General features: G+C 34.5%; 2 protein-coding genes across 4 annotated transcripts; both read left to right on the plus strand.

Moving 5' to 3' along the window:
- Window positions 1-14,766: 14,766 nt before the first annotated feature.
- On the plus strand, window positions 14,767-15,799 carry LOC114750125 (probable ribose-5-phosphate isomerase 4, chloroplastic). Its single transcript, XM_028938663.1, has 2 exons — window positions 14,767-14,977; window positions 15,295-15,799. Exons 1-2 carry the CDS (start codon window positions 14,816-14,818, stop codon window positions 15,424-15,426), a joined length of 294 nt encoding a protein of 97 aa, XP_028794496.1. The 5' UTR covers window positions 14,767-14,815; the 3' UTR covers window positions 15,427-15,799.
- Window positions 15,800-19,682, plus strand: LOC114750126 (probable ribose-5-phosphate isomerase 4, chloroplastic). 3 transcript variants are annotated; one of them, XM_028938666.1, is made up of 7 exons: window positions 15,800-15,870; window positions 16,201-16,305; window positions 16,417-16,512; window positions 16,594-16,650; window positions 17,107-17,224; window positions 17,313-17,379; window positions 19,292-19,682. In XM_028938666.1, the coding sequence occupies exons 4-7, from the start codon at window positions 16,630-16,632 to the stop codon at window positions 19,362-19,364; spliced, it is 279 nt and encodes a 92-aa protein (XP_028794499.1). In that variant the 5' UTR covers window positions 15,800-15,870; window positions 16,201-16,305; window positions 16,417-16,512; window positions 16,594-16,629; the 3' UTR covers window positions 19,365-19,682. The 3 variants fall into 3 exon arrangements, with proteins under 3 accessions (XP_028794499.1, XP_028794497.1, XP_028794498.1); XM_028938664.1 differs by having other exon boundaries at window positions 15,868-15,920; XM_028938665.1 differs by lacking the exons at window positions 15,800-15,870; window positions 16,201-16,305 and having other exon boundaries at window positions 16,431-16,512; window positions 16,598-16,650.
- The last annotated feature ends 630 nt before the right edge of the window (window positions 19,683-20,312 follow it).

Below are 20,312 nucleotides of genomic sequence, written 5' to 3' on the forward strand. Positions count from 1 at the left end.
TCATATTGCTATGAACATTGTTAATTTATGAATTTATTAATTACGTTATCATATTATTTGCATGTTTACTGTGATGACTATCCTTGGATAACTCATGGTTTATCCTAAATGTCCCTGGTCGGTCATCTATGTCGGAGCAGAGATGCAATAAGACCAGTATGACTTTAAAGATATATAGAGATATAAATTAAAGTCATAGGCACCTGTAAGAGTACAAGGTGTTGGACTGACCCGCTATGAGAGAGCTGCATGGGTTAAGTCATAAGCTTCTCTCATATATAAACCATGTCACTGTGCCCTTTGACCTGAGATCATCATGGATTCCTACATGAGAAACGCTTAGCTTTGACCTAGTCAAAAGTCACTTTTGACCGAGTGATCATAAAGACTATGTTCAGGCTTAGTGGTTTTTCATGCAGAGGAATGTGAATGGTCAAGATGGAATTTGTCCCTCACATTCGTAGAGAGATATTACTGGGCCCCTCGATGAGTGAGTCTGAGAAATATATGGCCATACTATAATGGAAAGGTAGTTCCGTTTCTATACTCAGACTACTCAGGGATCGAGAAAGTAACGGTCATGAATAGGAGGATGACGTTCTCCATGCCTCATCCATGACCAAAATGTCGTGTGACAAAAGGGACGCGATATGGTTGTATGAAAGGTTACCTCGTTCAACGATCCTCATATGATTTGGGTAGTCGTGATGTCTTGCTAGAGACCGCTTACGACTTGTGAGTCATTATAGTTAATAGCCCACTGCCAACTTCATATGGGCCTACAGGGTCGCACACAAAATAGCCCAACACGAGTTATGATGTCCAGATTCATTGAATCTAAGATATGTCCAGATTCAATGAATAATATAGGGTGGACGTGTATATATATATAAATTCGTATATATATTATATAAATATAAGAGATATTAATTGTTAGATTTAATTTATAAGGATAAATTAAATCTATATAAATTAATTCCGTCATATCTTTAATTTTGAATTAAATAAATAGGTGAATTAAATCTATGAGACGGATTTAATATAAACCATATTTATTTAATTGTTCTCTTATCTGATTAGGCAATATTTGATATTGTATTAATTTCAGAATTAATTTAGGATTAATTTCAAAATTAAATATCATTCATTAAACCTATAACATCCTATATATTTGATATGAGGAGCTAGGGTTTTAAGCGTGAGAGTAGGGGTGAGCATTCGGTTTTTCAGTTCGGTTATCGATACTAACCGGAATAACCGAATGACCGAATAGAGTAAATTTTAGACACCGAACCGAAACCGATTAACCGAACTAACCGAAACTGAATTAACCGAAATATTTCGGTTCGGTTACCAATTAACCGAAATTATAAATATGAAAAGTGATTTTAAATTAAAAATAATAATAAAACACAATTATAACCAATAATTAATAAATATTTCAACATTCGATGTGATTTATTATAATAATATTTATTATAACTATATTTATTGAATATAAATATATTTAAAGAGTTCACATAAACCCACATATATATTTACTATAATAATATTTATTAAATATAAATATATAATATATTTATTTCGGTATTTCGGTTTTTCGGTTATAACAGAAATTTTTTTCTACTAACCGAACCGAACACCGAAACCGAATTGTTAAGAAAAGAAAAACCGAATATGTAACTGAAAACCGAAATAACCGAACCGAAAAACCGAAATTCAATTCGGTTCGGTTCGGTTTTCGGTTACGGTTCGGTTTTGCTCACCCCTACGTGAGAGTGAAAACACCAGCAGATAAGAGACGGCCTAAGATAGATAAGAGTGGATGGATTCTCTGAAAACCCTAGATGGACAAAAGGGCGCTAGCATGCTGTTTGTGACTGGAGAGCTATTCATGTGGATACCGGTAGAGGAAGCCGACCGGAGTTGTCAACTTCGAACGACAAAAGGAGGCGAGCAGAGGCATCCTGAACGGCGGAATCACCGAGCCACCAGGAAATCGAACACCGAAGGTAATGCTTCTTACTACCTGACTTAAACGCGATCGGTAGATCCGGGCAAGGGATTGAAGGTTTTAAAATTTTAAATTGTTTTCCGCTACGCGTCGTCTTTCAATTCCCTACAAGTTAGAGGCTCCAGTGAAGTCTCAAGGCCCAGAAATGAGAAAAGAGGTTAGTTCAAACCAAAGGTTATGATAGAGGCCATAATAGGGTGATTTATGAGGTTTACTTGATCAGGGGCAAAACTGTAATTTTGGAAAGTTTCGGGCTAGGAATGGGTAAAAATGGAAGTAATACCCAAAAAATTCTAGAAAATTACAAAAAATAGAAAATAACATTTTAAGGCCTGTATATGAGGAGAAATGATGAAAATGCCCTTGAGTTGACTTAAAAGGAATTTATAAGTTTATAGCTCAATTTGAGATATAGAGGTAGATTTAATTGTTTGAGTCATAAGAAAACCTCAAAAAATTATGGTAAAATGGGGATGTATGATCTAAGAGGCTATAGAATTTATAAAATTAGTCTCAATCCCAGAAGGCTAGTAGAATGGCTTTAACATTTTTTTTAAGGCCAAAACTGTAGTTTATGGGTTTATTATGGGAAATTTAAAAAGAAATACTTATGGTTTGAGTTATGATTTGAGAAAATTCATAGATTTTCTACAAAATTAAACAAATTTTATGGTATAAATAGATGAATTTTTGGAGTTCAGGATTGGATAAAATGCTCCAGTCAAATGTTAAATAATTAATATCCCTTAATTAGGAGACAAAGTTAGAAAATATCTCAGATATTTTGAGGAAGACAAGTTCAACTTGAATTCTCTTCTTTTTTTCCCATGTGCTTCATTTATGAGGATGATGAGTCATCATATGAGTCACCAGAAGATATTTTATGGGCAGTGGAAAAATTAGAATGCAATACGGGTAAGTGTTAGACAATTTCCTATCTACCCAGTAGAGCAAAATTTCTACTATATGACTCAATAAGGTTGACTAATTGTCAATAGTGTTGACTATTTTTTCCCTCTGCTCCTCTAAGGTGGCGCCATATATGTGCCTTTTATTAGCCAATATCAATTATTAAAAATACCTAGAGATCTTAGAAAATTATGAAAAGTTAAAGGAAATTCATTTAGGAATTATGGAGATTTATAAAATCATTTCCAACCCTAAATGATGAGGAGGTTATCTTTAATTGAATTTAAAGCTAAATTAATATCGGTAGATTGTCTATTTTTACGGAAACGGCAATTTAAAGAGTTATATGGGGAGAAATACTATGAAATTAATCAAGAAAGTTCCCTTTACTGAGATATAATTAATGGTGATCTGATATAAGAATTATGAGATACTAGAATTTTTCAGCTATCAGATAAAATAAACCAATATTATATTACGATTCAGTAGACTGTCAGGACAACCAGGGTAGTAAAATTTCTGACAGAATGTCAAGGACACATGTCACGCCCAAATTGGCCAAGAAAAGGAAAAAGGAAATAAAAAGAAAAAGGAAAAGAAAATATTAAATCAAGTTAGATTAAAATTTAATTAGAGATAAGTAAAATGATTATGGTTAAGTCATCTTCCGTAGGATCGTGACACGTGGCAAACATGGTTCATTAGATGGCTAGGATTTAACCATCTATCTTTGAAAAGTCAAAAATTTCTAGAAGGGTAATTAGCCAAGTTAATCAAGGAATTAAGAGAGTTAACCTTGATTAAAGCCTAATTAATCTTAATGGATAAGAAAGATGACATAAGCCCTAATGACTCACCATCCAAGTGTCAACATATTAAGCCACATAGCCTAAGATTTGTACATGTGGAAAGAGGTAAAAATTGGAGGGCTAAGATTAAGTCTTATGCAAGAAGGGCAAATGTGGAATTAATGAAAAAGGAAGCCTATAAATACCCCCTCCCACATGTTCATTTTGTGTGAAGCCTTTCAAGTAGGAAACCTCTTGCAAATTTTCGTTTAGAGAGAGAAAGAGAAGATTTCTAGTGAGAGAAAGTCATTTGGAAGCAATGTAATCTTCTACAACTCTCCTATTTCAAGTATAATAATGATATGTGGGTTTTGTGCTATTTTAACGATGATGGAAAGTCATTTTCCTAAGGGGAAGTGCTGCCCAAATTTTATCAAAATGATAGGGAATGGTTTAGATGAAGTATGGTTAAGATTAAGCATGGTTAGAGGTTAAGGATTAAGTGATTACATGTTAGTTTTGTTGAGAATCCTTTTCCCTATAATTATATATATGGTTCGGCCAAATTGAGAAATGTAGAATGGAAGATGTTTTAATTCAATTTGATGCTTCCAATGAGTTTAAATGATGATTTAGTGTAGGTATATACCAAGAAAGGGATGTTGGAAGCATTAAAAATTGAAGTGAAAATTTTGAACCTATTTATCCTTATGGTTCGACCAAGTCAAGTTTAATGGGAAGGGATTGGATTTTCATAAAAATAATATGATAAATGGATTCTACATGAAAAATTATATAGGAAGGGCCCAAGAAAGTTCAAGAATCAAAGCTAGGAAAATAAACCCTAAAAGTCAAGAAAAAAGGGGTTATGTTAAGTTATGGAGTTGAAGTAATACTTAATGTTGTGTCATTGGTTTCCTAATAGGCTATACACAACAAAGGGGCAAAGATCTGATCAAGAGAAAAGAGTTCAAGAGGAAGGAAAGCCAACAAGGTAGCTTTTGCATTCCATTACTTGTTAGAGTTAGTATACATTGTATGTTCATTGCTATGTGTTATGATGTCATGCCATGATGCCTCCATGCATGTATACCTTGGTTTATGCAAGGTTGAGATGATATGTTATGTTATGATGTTATGTTTTTTCATGGCAAGTACATAATACTCAAGTATGTATGTATGCATGTAGCTTGAATTACATTGTGATGTGTAACCATAGTAATGTATGCAATGTGCTACTAAGATTTTCCAAGAATCTTACCCCCGTACTTAACAAACCCTAGGTCCTTCAACCTCCAAGAGCAAAGGAAAATAAGTAGCTATAGTGGAGAGTTAAGTTTGCCTCAAGAAGAAGAAGAAGAATGAAGAAAAACCTTATGTTGGATAAATGTAATTAAGAGTATGCTTTAAGGTTTTAAGTTATGGATATATGCTAGCTTATGTGTTAATATGTGAAAGCATGCTAGTGTTGTCCAATATGCATGATTATATGGTAGGAGAATTAGTATGCAAGTAATTGGTCAAGTAAAACAATTTATCCTTCCAAGGGGGATAAAAGTCAACATATAGACCTAAACTTTGACCAAAGTCAAATTAAGCAATCGAGTGAGTATAGCCATGAGATTCAGTGAGCAAATAGATGGATTTTTCTCTTTAAGATGAGAGTTGGTTCACCTAAATCTAATAACCACACAAGAAGTTATGCCCTTCCAAAGTTGGGCTAAAATAAGTGGAAAATGGAAAAATGACCATATGAACAGTAACTTTTTCAAGAAAAATTGGGCTTGAATTTTAAGACAGTTAGTCTAGAAACTATTTTCTCTCAAAATTTTATCCAAAGAGTTTTCCACAGAACTTGGAATCACTCGATTTTGATTTTTCTACAATTAGTTATGAATTTTCGAAGTTTGCCACATTTTTGGGTTATAATGAATAGTAATTCGTAAAAGAAAATTTTTAAACTTGATTTTTCATAACTTGTAGTCTTCAAAAGTGATTCCAAATGCTTCCGCAAGGCAAGTTAATTGGTATAAACATAAGGTGTTACAGCGCGTGTTCAATCGGGGGGAAGATTCAGATCCAGGTTTTCATTGCAGTTTCACCCAGATCTTGTTCTCTCTGTCCTCCCCACCTCCATTTTCATCCCATCTACCATTCCACACCATTTCTAACCCCATTCCATCCATTCCTACCTATTAATCTTCTCCTCTTCCATGATCTGAGCTATTTCTGCCATTAGTTTAGCAATCAATGACCAATGGAGATCCAGGAGCTTGGTGTAGCTATTTTCCAGTCATGAGAAGCTGAATTCATCCATTCTTTGATGATTGATGAAGCTACTCTGAGTTTCTAGAGCCTAAAGGAAGCTTAATTGTGTTTTTGATTTTAGTTTCTACTCTATATGTATGTTAATTGTGGTTCAATTGATGTATATATTGAGAATTGGTGCTAGTATGCCTAATTTGGATTCTGATTACTTGTATTAGATTTACCTTCAATGAATATTCAATTGCTTTATAGTCCTTCTGTCTATTGTGATTGATTGTTCATGTTCTTGAAGCTTCCAATTGAATGTGCTAGGTGTCTAGATTTGGTCGAGAGTTAAAGGGCCTCTATGAATCTAATATGAGCTAAGTCCTAAAGCACTTTATCTAATTAACCAGTTAGGTAGCCAACAATGTTAATTAGATATTAAGAGTTTTGGTTTAGTGAGATGCAATTGAAGTTAACACAAGTGAAACAAGGAAGTGTAACTAAGTCAATTATTAAGGAGATTCACTACATTCATCATCCATTCCATAATAAAACCAGAAAATCATAAACAATAGTTACCAATTCCTAGTTTAGATTAGTTAAATCAATTATGTCACTTCCCTTGGTTAATTTGTGATTAACACCTAATTAGTTAGTAGTTGGCAACCGGTTCCTCAAAGAGATCAACACCTAGGTTAGTTACCCTATAATGTAGTTAGCTTAGTATTGTTTTGAGAGCCTAACGATAAGCTGCATCAAATACCTGTGTCATATCTCCTAATGTTTTCTGTAAATTTCTATATTCTAGTTGTAAATGTGCTTAATTTAATTGTGAACACATTTGTTTAGTTGTAAAGTTACTTACTTGTGTTGTGAATCATTGTATTTTTGTTGTAAATTTACTTAAATTGCTTCAGGAGTTCCTAATTTCCATAATCACAATAAATGATTCTATAAAATTGACATGTCAAAAATTTCTTGTACACAAACTACTTTGTGTCACCAAAATAACTAACAAAATACCCCAAATCAAAATGTCTTATGAGTCAAAAGTATGTTGTCATGCATTGTTGGCCATTCACCATTATTAGAGTCAAAAGTTGCTAAGCTGAACATAATTATCACTTACCATTATCATTTATCAAAATTCTATGAACATTGATTTGTCTTATTCAAATCAGTGATCCTTTCACTGAATGTTACAAGCCCTTTTATCCAAAAAGCTGTGTTGAAGGCAAACCCACCTCTTTTGTCAATCTTCAAGTCACTTAGTAGCAATGCTATGCAAAGAGCAACCTTCCATCCATATTGATTCCAAGTAGTAACTAAATTTTAAATATCTCTACCCAATTGAATATATGATAAATTCCTACTATTTCATTAAAAGCCCTCGTGATCTGTTTTACATTATATATGGACTGTCAAATCCATAGCTAAAAATGACATTTTCAAATATTATACATAACCCTTTTTAACTCTTTGTTAAGAGGAGTCAAATTTTGAGATGAAAGAACGCATTTTTGTTACAAGACCTCCAACATATCCAATAATATGGAGATACACGTTTCTAGAACAGATTTTGAGATTACTAAGTGGGTCATCTCATGAAACAATAGGAGCTATTTCATAGACATAGCTCTAAAAACAAGTTATATGTGTGCGTGCATGCATTGAGATTATTATTTTGGATTCTTTGCTCTTCTCTTGTAATTATATTCTTGCAAGATTAATTATTCATCTATGGGTACCTCTTATGTTCTGGTAAAGTAACATTACGTAATCTGTTATTAAGCTTTATGTGGAAAAAATTGTGACTTTGATTATGTATTTTCTGGTTTAGAAGAACAATTTCACTAACAACATCTATTGAATCTTTTTCTTTTTAAGTTTTAGATGCAAAAAATTTCATTGGCAACAATGTCTTTTTTCTTTAAAAGTTAATTTTGTTTTACACTTATGAGACTGTAGTGAAGTTTCAAAATGGGAGTTAAGGTTTTAATTAGTAATTATTGTTGAGTGAGAAAGTTTGGCTTGAAATTTTGTTACTAATTAATAATTGTTCTTGATAGTAAAGAGTGTTCATAAGTTATGTATTAAACAATGGTGCTTTTGTTACATTCCCCTAATCAATTTCGTATATTCAAAAGTGCATTAAAAAAACAGCACATGCTAAGTCACTAAGACTTTTCATTAACATTTCAACCATAAAAGTTTATACATTTTACAAATTATCTTCTAAAAAAGAAGAAAATTCCATAAACTTTTCAAAGCATTTTCAAGATCAATTATACCTCTATGAATAGCAGGTGTACCATACTTCCTACCTTTCCAAAATAGCTCACAGTCAACCATACAATGCTTACTAACTATTTCATAAATTATTATCCAATTCTAATTATTACATACATACATACATACATACATGTAGATAAATAATCTTTCATGTTATTGACAGTTTTGCCACTAACTTTATCTTGATGATTCTTTTGGTATTATTTGAGATCTCTACTCTTCATGCCTTTTGATGTCTTCTATACTTTATGGAATTTGAATTTTCTTACATCACATTCAAATTTGCTCAAACAAATATGTATTTTGTGCAACATATAATTTGATCATTACACAAGCAAATTTGAATTTTATGTAGAAAAATATTCATATATAATTCCATCAAATTCAAATTTGCTCCACCAAATTCTTGTTTAACATTCTCTGCTTACCTCTGTTTTTCTTAACCAAAAACAAGGCAGATGGTTGTACACTGTGTTATTAGAACATAGGATAAGTTAAGCAATTATAGATTCTTGTGTTGAAAGCAGAGATACAAAAGTCCAATGTATGATTGAGATTTTTTTTGTTGGAGGCTAATCCACATTAAATGAGACTATACTTTTAGTTGCCAAATTATTTAAATGAGACTATACTTTTCTATTTAAAGACAAATCTAGCAGGGAGAGATTAAATATCAAATACAAGTGCAATTGTCAGTTTATATACACTTGATTGCCAAATTTGATTTATGAATACATAAATAAACCCAGTAATGTTGATATGGATATGCACAGGAAAAGTAGTGCTATAAACTTAAAAAGGACATGGAAGTGAAATTAGGGGAAGGAAAGATTCAATGGAGAGAGAAGTTCAAAAGGGATATAACCAGCTTCCATGCTTTTCATGAAGCTCACAGAATAGATGCCCAACATTTTATTCAAATTTCAAGGGTAATAGCATTTTCCCACATGTGATGGAATATCGATTCCCACTAAAATTGGTAGGAAATCATCTTTTATTATATACTGAAAAACCTATCATTGCCGAAAAATGGGTTTCAGGAAAATGTTACAACCAAACGCACACAATCGATGGAAAATTAACATTTTTCTTTTCCATCACAAGATTTTTAGCATACCAAATGGGCTCTAAGGACTGAGTTGTGACTAACTGATGAAACTATAAGAATGAAATTATATAAAGATGAAACTCAAGAGGAAAAAAAAAGGGAAAATTATTGGAAGGTCTTTATAGTTTTCTTTAATTTGAATCAGGTCCCTCAATTTTTTTACTAAGTCCTTTGACTTTTTCCTGTTGCATCCATGAGTTCTTCCTGTTAAATATAAACTGAGATTGTTAGAAATTTTTGTTAACCGCTTTGAAGCTCCCTCTCTCTTTCACCATTGCTCAACATTGACTCCATTTCATCCCCACCACTCTCTCGACATATAAGTGGCTCACCATTCCTACCAATCTCTCCATACCACCTTCCCTTCCCGTAGTCATAAAGTCACCTATACCCTCTCCAACCCAAGCTCTCCACTTTTGACGACGATGCTCACTTACTCACTCTCTCTGTCTATATATATATATATCAGTAAGGTTCAGAGTGAGAACTGTTTCTTATCGAACTCATGGCTTGCCGATTATGCACTCATCACCCTTAAGTGAGAACCATCGGGTTGCCATTGAAATTTTGAGTGAGAGCCACTAGAGCTAGTTATGCACTCATCACCTATTCCTGATGGTGACCTTGTTTTCTGTTGGAGACAGAGCCAAACAGAGTATTCTATTAATAAAAGTGGTTATCTCATGTTGAAGATAAAAACTAGGTTTTGCATAAGCATAAGTTTCTTAAACTAACCATGTGGGGGCCGTGCTCATATGACTATCTTAACTGAGAAGGCCATCCATGAGAATCAATGGAGAGGCAATGTAAAGAGATATATTACCTTTTGGCCAAATTTGTTTCTATGATAAAACCCATGCTTATGATACCTCCTTGGACAATGAAGGTTCTTATTTGTCTCCATCTTCATAAGCTCTATATGTGATATCCTTTTGAGTTACGTGTTCTATTACTAACTAACTCACTAACGTTTATACTCTCAAACTTTTGATAAAATGCCCCCAACCATTACGTATTTAATCAAATACATAATGCTTGTGCTTTTCCTATCTTTCTTGTGCTTTTTTAGGAAATTCTCCCCCATTTAATTGGATGGGCTAATTATATTGTTCATCCTTGCAATATCACTTTTAATCAACAAAAGTGCTTATCCTGCCCCATTTAAAAGAAGCGTTTGACAACCCTTAAAAGTACTTTTAAAAAGTATTTTTTCGTAAAACGAGACAAACTCCTCCATATATTTACTTTATAAACTGTAAAAGTACTTTTGAAATCATAATTTGATTTCCATCTAAATATAGTTAGGCGAATCACGATAGGATCGTGGCAAAGGCAAATGATAATGATCGAAGGTTGTCATATCATTGAGAACACTAGAGTGATGAGGTTGCAGCAACCAGAGCAGAAGCATAGTTGGCTTTGGCCTTTCGGCTGTGGAGGGAAGATGCCAAGGGAAAATTACTGTAGAGTCCCACAGAAGAGAATTTACTACTGAAAGGTCCCATGAAATCATAAAATGTATATGAGGTCCCAAGGGACTTTATGGCAAAAAATTTCAAACGTGCAATTACTTTCTTGCCCTTCTGATTAAAGAAAGAAACTGAAGCACACGATTGAGAGAAAAACTCCTATCGATTGTCATCTTCATGAAATCCGCCGCCGTCTCGTTTGTGTCCATCCTTGTGTGCTCCGACAGCTTCAATCTCCGGCGAGGTCTGTCAGTGTCTGCTCGGTACATTGTCGCTCGCTGCTCCGCACTCCATCGGTCTCTGGTCCACACTCAGTCGGTCTCTAGTTGGATGCCTCCAATCTCGTGCACGGTCCGTCGGTCATTGGTTCGCACCCCACTACCAGTGAGCCTCGTGGGTTCCATCATCGATGACCTTCACACCCCACCGCCGGTGAGCCTCTCTCTCTTGGTATATCATATTGATATTATCTATTACTGGTATATTTAGGTGAGGCGCTTCTCAGTTTCAGAGCAACAGTTGGCTATTGTGTAAGTTGTATTATTTAAATTTCGAAATAATGTTGGCTATTGTCAATTGTTGTGCATAAGTTGTTATTACAGTGATCGAAGGTTGTCATTAACGACCCCATGACCTGTCCTGTTATGTAGGATGGAAGACTTATGTAAGTTGTATTATTTAAATTTCGAAGTAATGTTGGCTATTGTCAATTGTTGTGCATAAGTTGTTATTACAGTGATCGAAGGTTGTCATTAATGACCCCATGACCTGTCCTGTTATGTAGGATGGAAGACTTGTGTAAGTTGTATAATTTAAATTTCGAAGTAATGTTGGCTATTGTCAATTGTTGTGCATAAGTTGTTATTACAGTGATCGAAGGTTGTTATTAACGACCCCATGACCTGTCATGTTATGTAGGATGGAAGATTTCTGTAAGTTGTATTATTGAAATTTTGAAGTAATGTTAGTTATTGTCAATTGTTGTGCATAAGTTGCAATTACCTAAGTGGAGCGATTCCAAATGAACTAGGAAACCTATCACAGCTTAGAAGTTCGTGAGTGCAGTATTTTAATGTAGTTTCTGGTTCATTTCATCCAATTTATGTTGTTATAAGGATGGACAAATCTCATTCATTCATCATATTCCTGTATTTTCTAGGGTTATATCAAGTAACTCCCTCAGTGGGAATATACTATTCTTTATATGTTGTAATTGGTTACTCTGTATCTTGTCATTTACTATCCTGTATGTTGTCATTTACTACTCTATGTTGTCATTCACTAGTATGTACGCTGTCAACTGCTTATTTGTGTGTTGTGATTAGTTGGTGTGAAGGTTGTTATTGTCTTGTGTGCAGGTTGTCATTAGCCTCTGTTAGTTTGTCGCTTGCTTATGTATAGGTTGTAATTTCCTGCTGTTCTTGTTGTCATTCGGTTTAGCGTGGATTGTCATTGGCTGCTGTGTATGTTGTGAATGTCACAAATGTAGGTTGTGATTGTCTGATGTGTAGGTTGTAACTGTATGCTTTGCATGTTGGATGCTTGTAATCCCCTCAAGAAATCCATGACTTGAAGGTTGGATGCTTGTGGTGGCTTGTAACTTATCAGAACAACCTGCATGGTGATCAAGTGCTGTCTTTGCTACGAGGAAACTCCCAAAGCAAGAAGAAGAAATAAACGATGAGCATAGATTGTATTTAGTTTTTTTTATTTGACAGCTGAATGTAAAGTTCAGATTTTGTTTCTTTATTTGACCATGTAGTAATAGCTAGATGTTAAGATATGTTAATGTGTATTGACATCATTTACTAATTATGAAGTTTTTGTAATGACATTCATGTGTTTTGACAAAACAGAAAATTCTTCGTTCCACACACGGATCATGTCCACAAATGCAGACTAAATAAAACTGGATAAACAAATGGTAACCATGATGACATGATAGGCATATATCACAATCATCTCTGCTACATCCATTTACAACCTCAACGGGGATTGTTGACAACCCGAAGACAAGTGGTTAACAACCTGGGCAGTGTCCCTGACAAATCACTCTGTGGGATGCCACAGCTTCTAAATAGATTGTATTATCAGCATATATAACGACCTTAAAAAAAATTAAGAGCATTTTAAAGTTATTAACAGCTTTAATTGAACCCAATAGGATTACAGTAGATTTTTACTACAGCAATTCATTTACAACCTCAACAGTGGGTGTTGACAACCTGAAGAGAAGTGGCTAACAACCTTCGCAATGGGCCAAACAAATTTGTATGAAAACTTATCAGCAATGCTGTACCTATATAGTGCTTGTCTAAGGGCTACTGCATTAGGAAAAATTTATTCTTCTCCAATAACCAGACCCTTTCACTTTGTTGAATTCCTTTCCGAAATTGGGGTTGGCATCATTTCTGAACCACATGGCAATGATAGTGGGTCTTCACTAAACACATTAGGTGGAGACATGGACAATGCATCTGAACCTTCGAACAAGTCTTCCATCCTACATAACAGGACAGGTCATGGGGTTGTTAATGACAACCTTCGATCATTGTAATAACAACTTATGCACAATAATTGACAATAGCCAACATTACTTCGAAATTTAAATTATACAACTTACACAAGTCTTCCATCCTACAATAACAGGACAGGTCATGGGGTCGTTAATGACAACCTTTGATCACTGTAATAACAACTTATGCACAACAATTGACAATAGCCAACATTACTTCGAAATTTAAATAATACAACTTACACAAGTCTTCCATCCTACATAACAGGACAGGTCATGGGATCGTTAATGACAACCTTCGATCACTGTAATAACAACTTATGCACAACAATTAACAATAGCCAACATTACTTCAAAATTTAAATAATACAACTTACACAATAGCCAACTGTTGCTCTGAAACTGAGAAGCACCTCACCTAAATATACCAGTAATAGATAATATCAATATGATATACCAAGAGAGAGAGGCTCGCCGGCGGTGGGGTGCGAAGGTCATCGATGATGGAACCCACGAGGCTCGCTGGTAGTGGGGTGCGAACCAGCGACCGACGGACCGTGTACGAGATTAGAGGCGTCCAACTAGAGACCGACTGAGTGCGGACCAGAGACCGACGGAGTGCGGAGCAGTGAGCGACAATGTACCGAGCAGACACTGACAGACCTCGCCGGAGATTGAAGCTGTCGGAGCACACAAGGATGGACACAAACGAGACGGCGGCGGATTTCATGAAGATGACAATCGATAGGAGTTTTTCTCTCAATCGTGTGCTTCAGTTTCTTTCTTTAATCAGAAGGGCAAGAAAGTAATTGCACGTTTGAAATTTTTTGCCATAAAGTCCCTTGGGACCTCATATACATTTTATGATTTCATGGGACCTTTCAGTAGTAAATTCTCTTCTGTGGGACTCTACAGTAATTTTCCCAGATGCCAATGGAAAATGTCATAGGGAGGTGGGAAATGAACAGTGCCATTTGCATGTGCGAGAAGTGTGGGGAAGGGAACGATAGATGTTGAGCAATGAGCAAAAGAGAGAGGGGACAGCTTGGTAAATCTAACGAAAATTTTTGACAGTGTGAGTTGAATTTAACAGCGAGTGACAGATTTAACAGTAGAAAGTTAAAAGATTTAATAAAAAGAAAAAAAAATTGAGGGACCTGATCCAAAATAAAAGAAAATTATAAGAATTTTCAAATTAGTTTTTCCTAAAAGTAAAAAAACCAGGTTCCCGGCCCAGTGCATTGGAACGAGTGGTACGACACTGCAGGCGTCGTTTTATTAACTGAATTGTTTTCTACCGTTGGATCAAATTGACAGTTACGATTTCGCAACTCGTTTTGACTGCGCAAAAGCGACCACGGGAGAAACCGAACGCCTATACGGTCCGTTGAGAGTTGAGACTTGAGACTAGGGAGTAATGCCTTTATCCACAAGTTCAGAAATCGCGAGGATATGAAGTGAACGGCAATGGCTTTAGTAGCTTCATCTTCATCGTTTTTCTCTGCCCTCACTCATTCGCATATTCCTCCATGGGGTGACAGAAACAAAAGGAGGTCCAATTTTCTGAGGATCATCCCTCGCTCTTGTCTCGACGACAGTTCCTCTCTGTCCCAAGCAGCTCAATACACTGTATGATTTTCAGTTCAGCATTAACTCCTAAAATCTCTGTACAAATGGTGTTTTTCTCAGCATTTGCATTAACAGAAGCGGACAATGGCTCACATTTTATTTTGGGCGATGTGTTCCCCTTGTTGGTTAAAGCACTATTTGATGACAGTTATTTTTGTTATGGATGAAATTCCCTTTTTGTCGGTTAAATCTTAAACACTTGCGCTGCTTATATTTAACTAAATAGTGAAGTATTGAAATGATATTGGCCTCTTACTATTCTTCTCTTTAATTGCTCATTTCTATGAATTGATTAGTGATATGTTCTTCATTACTAGGTGGATACATACGTAAAAAGTGGCATGATTGTAGGATTGGGGTCTGGTCAGGCTTCTGGTTTGGCCATTAGGCATTTGGGCCGGCAACTTCATACTGGTGCTTTAAAGGATGTAGTAGGGATCCCTATGTGAGTTTAACACCCTTGTAGAACTATAATTGACGTTTTAATATCATACATATGCCAATTTCAACTTTGTGTTTCTCGGCCTTTTTCACGCTTCTTTCCTTTGAATTCTTATTGTTTTAGACAAAGCTTATGACAAGTTTGGATCACTATTGCTCTGATATGCCGTACTACTTCCAATTAGTAACTTGGTGCTTGTTTGGCATCACCTATACAAGCACTTGTAAATATGTTTCACGTAAACTGGAACAAAACTCCTCTCACATACTTATCTCATATTCCACAAATCACAATTGAAAAGCTGCTTATAAGTTATTCAAATGATTCCTTAACATTTAATTTCCACCGAATCAGGTGAGATAGATGCTTTGCTCTGTGCAGGTCTGTCGCAAGTGCAAGTGAGGCAGCGAAGGCAGGAATTCCACTGGATAGCTACCAAGAGGGTTCTCAAGTGTGCACAAATGACTCTCCTCTTATACATTTTCCACTTTTGTTTTGCGAGTATGTCTTGTTTAATAAGGCTGAACATATGCTAGAAACTTTAGCAGGGCTTTATGACGTGTAAGCATTCCTTTGTGAAGCCTTTGCCAACATAGAAGTGTCCGAATTAAATGCATTTCTTGAAACCTCTTTTGAAACAATGGATGTTAAGTCAAGAAGAACATTAGACTAATTCTAGACTATGGTGTTGATGACCTAAAAAGTTAAGTGGATTAGTAATTCTGTGCTATTTTATGCTGAAAACTTAGTATTGCTTCATGCATACTTTCTCTGTGTGCAGATTGATTTTGCATTTGATGATGCTGATGTTATAGAAGAAGGATCACTAATTGCTGTCATTGGACGCCGTAAATTGCATGGTGAGGAATCTGTACTAGAAAAGAAGGTGGGTTGCTATAACTTGCTTTTTTTTTTTTTCCCTGGTGTTTCTTCTTGATTTTGTCTAGATGAATGTTCATTTTTGGCAATTGAAATTTTGATTTTCCTTTTGTTTCAGTCCATACTAAATGCTTCCAATAAACTTGCATTCATTATTGAAGAAAACCAGTACAAAGGTGGTCTGGAGGGTTCTATTCCTGTTTTAGTTCAGTCTGTAAGTGGATGTGCAAATTTTTGTGTCAATGATATTTTCCCGCGTATACATTAGTAATAATATATTTTTATCTTTTCCTAGTTAGACTGGTTGGAAACTGCTGAAGAGATTGATGATATGTTCTTGGGCGATGCTGAGGTTTGCTAGACATACAAACATTTCATAAGTTTTGTCTCACACATAATGGGAAGTGCTATTGATTTTTCTGTGATCTGGAGATTAAGAATGTTATGTCTTATTTCTAGCTTTCCTGACTTCATAAAAAGTTATGGACTTAAAAATCACCAGAATTTGTTTCCAAGGAATCTATTTGCTTTTGTATATAGGGTTTAGGGTTTAGGGTGTGATTTGTTAATTAGTTTCATGAAGGACTATGCAGTTACAGAAGTTATACAATATGACGGAAAAAATCAAGGAAACCCCCTACTTGTACTATTTGATGATATATTCAACTTCCCATGTGAAGAAATGTGTATCTATATTCTTTTGACTATGATTTATCTCCACATAAGAATATTACTGCTTATTCACTGGTGCTTTGTTATAACACCTGCATGTCCTGATTGTCTTCATGGTTTATCACTGTAAACAAAGGTCTGGAGAAGACCATCTATAGGGCAAGCTGGGCCCCTTGGAGGTGACTTCCCACTAGTCACCAAAGAAGGACATAATTTGCTCGATGTTATTTTTACATCTCCAATTGAAAGCCTCGGTAAATTCTTAGCCATGATGACTGTTTCAAACTCCATTTCTCAGTTTTCTCTGTTGTCGATCGTTTTCGTCTCAATTTCTATTTGCAGCTAAAGTGGCAGAAAACCTCGATACAATTAAGGGTGTTGCAGGGCATGGAATCATTTCAAAATTTCCGTTAGTTTTCTTTGACCTCCTATACTTTTTAGATTTTCTAACTTGCGCACTTATTTGTGTTTCTTCTGGAATCTGCTGCAAATTATTTAGAAACACAGGATGAATTTTTTCTTTAAGTCGTTTGTCCTAATTATAGCCTTTGCCTGAGCTTCTTGTGATTGACACAATTATGGAGTGATGAGCCTTTGTTAATTTCACGTGAGACTGAAAATTATTTGCAGTAAAAGATTGACTTGGTATATGGTTTAAGATTTTTAAGAGGCGCACATGTGATTTTCTCATAATAAACTGTTATAGTTCAGTTGAAAGGTGCCGTGATTATTTTGCCATAGCATCAGTTTTCTTCAAGCCGTAATAAATGGCAAAAGAGATAATATTATTATGCTAATATTAGACAACATATTAAAACGCTGGCGTACTTCAATGGCCAACTTGATAAATTAAGCAAAAGAAGTCTAGCCATGTAATTCTCCAAGTAGCCTTGTTAGTGTAGAACCAATGGGAAATTCACATAGAACTTCTTCAAAGTTTTAAAAATCTCACATTATTGATCAATGAGAAAGGGGTTTATGATAATGACTAGCTAGAGTCCTATCCATAAGCAGCTGAAATAAGATATGCTAATTCTACTAGATTACTCATTACTACAATAATTATCAATCCTAATAAAATTATATGATGGGACCATTTCCTACCTCGGACAGCAAGCTTATTAACTAATAACTAACCTAACTAATTCTAAAATTGCCTCAATATGATTAAATTAATAATTATCTCAACTGGTGACAAATTTATACCTAATAGTATGTTTTGAGATTACTTGCAGGCAGTAGCATTGCTCCTTGACCAATAGGGAGGGAGCATTATTAGAAGATCTAACTAGTGAACCTGATAACTAACCTATATATTCCTAAGATTTCCGCAATATGATTAATGACAAATTAATATTTATCTCAAATGGTGAAAAATTAATAATTAATCGCATATTTTTAGTTGTAGGCTGTAGCATTGCTTCTTGTAGAAGATGGTTTGCATAAATAGTAATGAACTCAAGCTACAAAAGCTGACCGAAATGACTTGATTATAATCAATGACAGTTTTTCACATTTTCCATGAATGAAATTGAATACTTTTAGTACCACTAAATTGAATTTTTTTTAGCTTTAAGTGTCAGATATACAATGTTAGATCCTGGCTTAAATAATGCTGATGCCTTTGGAAAGACTTACATCGGTTACATAGGCATTTGTGCATGATCTGGTGTTGCTTGTCACACACTACTGGTGTTTCTCAGATTCGATGAAATCTATTGTTTTAATTCTAATAAAGGCATTCCATTTTGTGTGTCCGAAATAAAAATCTGATTCGCCAAAAAGAGGTAGCGATAAGATAAATAAGCAGGGAAATAACAATGATCCACGTAGGGAGGGGAGCATTACTAGAAAATCCAATAGAGATTATAGCCTCTGTTGAAATGAATGGTTGAATTATTTGCTTTACAAACACAACATTATATAAAATGTCACTTCTAGTATAATATTTAATATATAAAATTAAAAACATATTAAATTAATTATAACTGATTCGACCACAGTCTGGTCATTAGCCCTTGAACGAGTGTCATGAATTGATCCAGCTTTTAAAACCTTGGAATTAACTCACTCAATAAAAAATATATAAATTATAATTTTCGAAGTGACTTACATTTTTTCAGGGATCCTTTGCTGCATGGTTATTGTGATTAGAAATTTATTTAAATTTTGAGCTTAACATCTATAAGTAATGATCATTCTTGTATTACTTAGGATACATACAACTCAACTTTTAAAAAATTTTATTCAGTATCTTTCAAATTAATTCTCAAATCCTTGAAAGAAAATAATGCTAAACAGCTCCTTATTGGGTAATGCAGGTGCACAGTGGTAATTGCCTCCCAGGATGGGCTCAATGTGGTGGATAAATTGACAGAAAAGGTAGTGGGATGAGAATTTGGATCAGAGTGATTCATGAAGTAAACGGAGAGATAAAGAGGTGGGTCCTATTTTTGTAAATTCACTTTTAGAACCATTCCCTCTCTATTTTCATTTTTCCCCCCTTCATTTGGCCTAAAAGTGAGTTTAGATTATCAATATTTAGTTAGTTATAATATCATATTATGTAATATAGATCTGTGGCAGCGCATTTTGTTTTTCTTTGTTTTTTTTCCCTTTTGGTTTCTTGTCTGCCTCTGCAAGTGAGATAAATAGGCAATAAAGTATAGTGCAGTTAACATAAGAATTTGGTTTACAAAGAAAAGTTAATAAGAATGTGACCCATATCTTACAAGCACTTGTATTTATATTCCATTACTGTTATGACAACCTTGTTGATAAATAATATTGAAAAAAGGGGCAAAAGGTGAGATAAATGGGAAATAATAAAACAGACGACAATCTAAATTTTAATTTGAATATTTCAGATATAAGTATGAAGATAAGCATCGAATCTAATTTCCAAAAATAGGGGAAACAGCTAAAATTTAAAGTGCAACAACGTTTATTCTATCCCATAAATGCTGGGAATAAAGATCCACTTACATGAGAATAATTTTTCGGAAAAAATCGTAGTAAATGATGATGAACTAAATTACACAAAACTCCTATGAATTTAAATTTTGGATCATGTACAAGGGACAAAACTTAATTATATATTCCCTTAAACCTTATTTTTGTGGGCAATATAACCTAACAAAATTTAATTGATTTGTAGATAATCTCTCCAAATTTTAAGTTGTGTGTGGAGTTATTTGCATAAACGCAATATCACAAACTTTCAAAAATTGCGCAGGTTATCTTATTATCTATGCGTAATCCAAAATTTGAAGGGTTTAATTTAACAATAAAAATGATTTCCTTGTCCAAAAAAAAAAACCTACAAATTAAACCAACGACTAA

This window comes from Neltuma alba, unplaced genomic scaffold, assembly GCF_004799145.2.
Source record: "Neltuma alba isolate B1F8T4 unplaced genomic scaffold, ASM479914v2 tig00006331_pilon, whole genome shotgun sequence".
In the NCBI taxonomy this organism is placed as follows: Eukaryota; Viridiplantae; Streptophyta; class Magnoliopsida; order Fabales; family Fabaceae; genus Neltuma; species Neltuma alba.

What these genes read in the sequence shown, in the direction of transcription:
- LOC114750126 (XM_028938666.1), top strand. Translation starts at nt 16,630, where the DNA reads ATGTTCTTGGGCGATGCTGAG. An exon ending in TGTTCTTGGGCGATGCTGAG is followed by an intron (nt 16,651 to 17,106) that starts GTTTGCTAGACA and finishes CTGTAAACAAAG; the next exon opens with GTCTGGAGAAGACCATCTAT. An exon ending in GGAATCATTTCAAAATTTCC is followed by an intron (nt 17,380 to 19,291) that starts GTTAGTTTTCTT and finishes TGGGTAATGCAG; the next exon opens with GTGCACAGTGGTAATTGCCT.
- LOC114750125 (XM_028938663.1), top strand. Translation starts at nt 14,816, where the DNA reads ATGGCTTTAGTAGCTTCATCTTCATCGTTTTTCTCTGCCCTCACTCAT. An exon ending in CCCAAGCAGCTCAATACACT is followed by an intron (nt 14,978 to 15,294) that starts GTATGATTTTCA and finishes CTTCATTACTAG; the next exon opens with GTGGATACATACGTAAAAAG.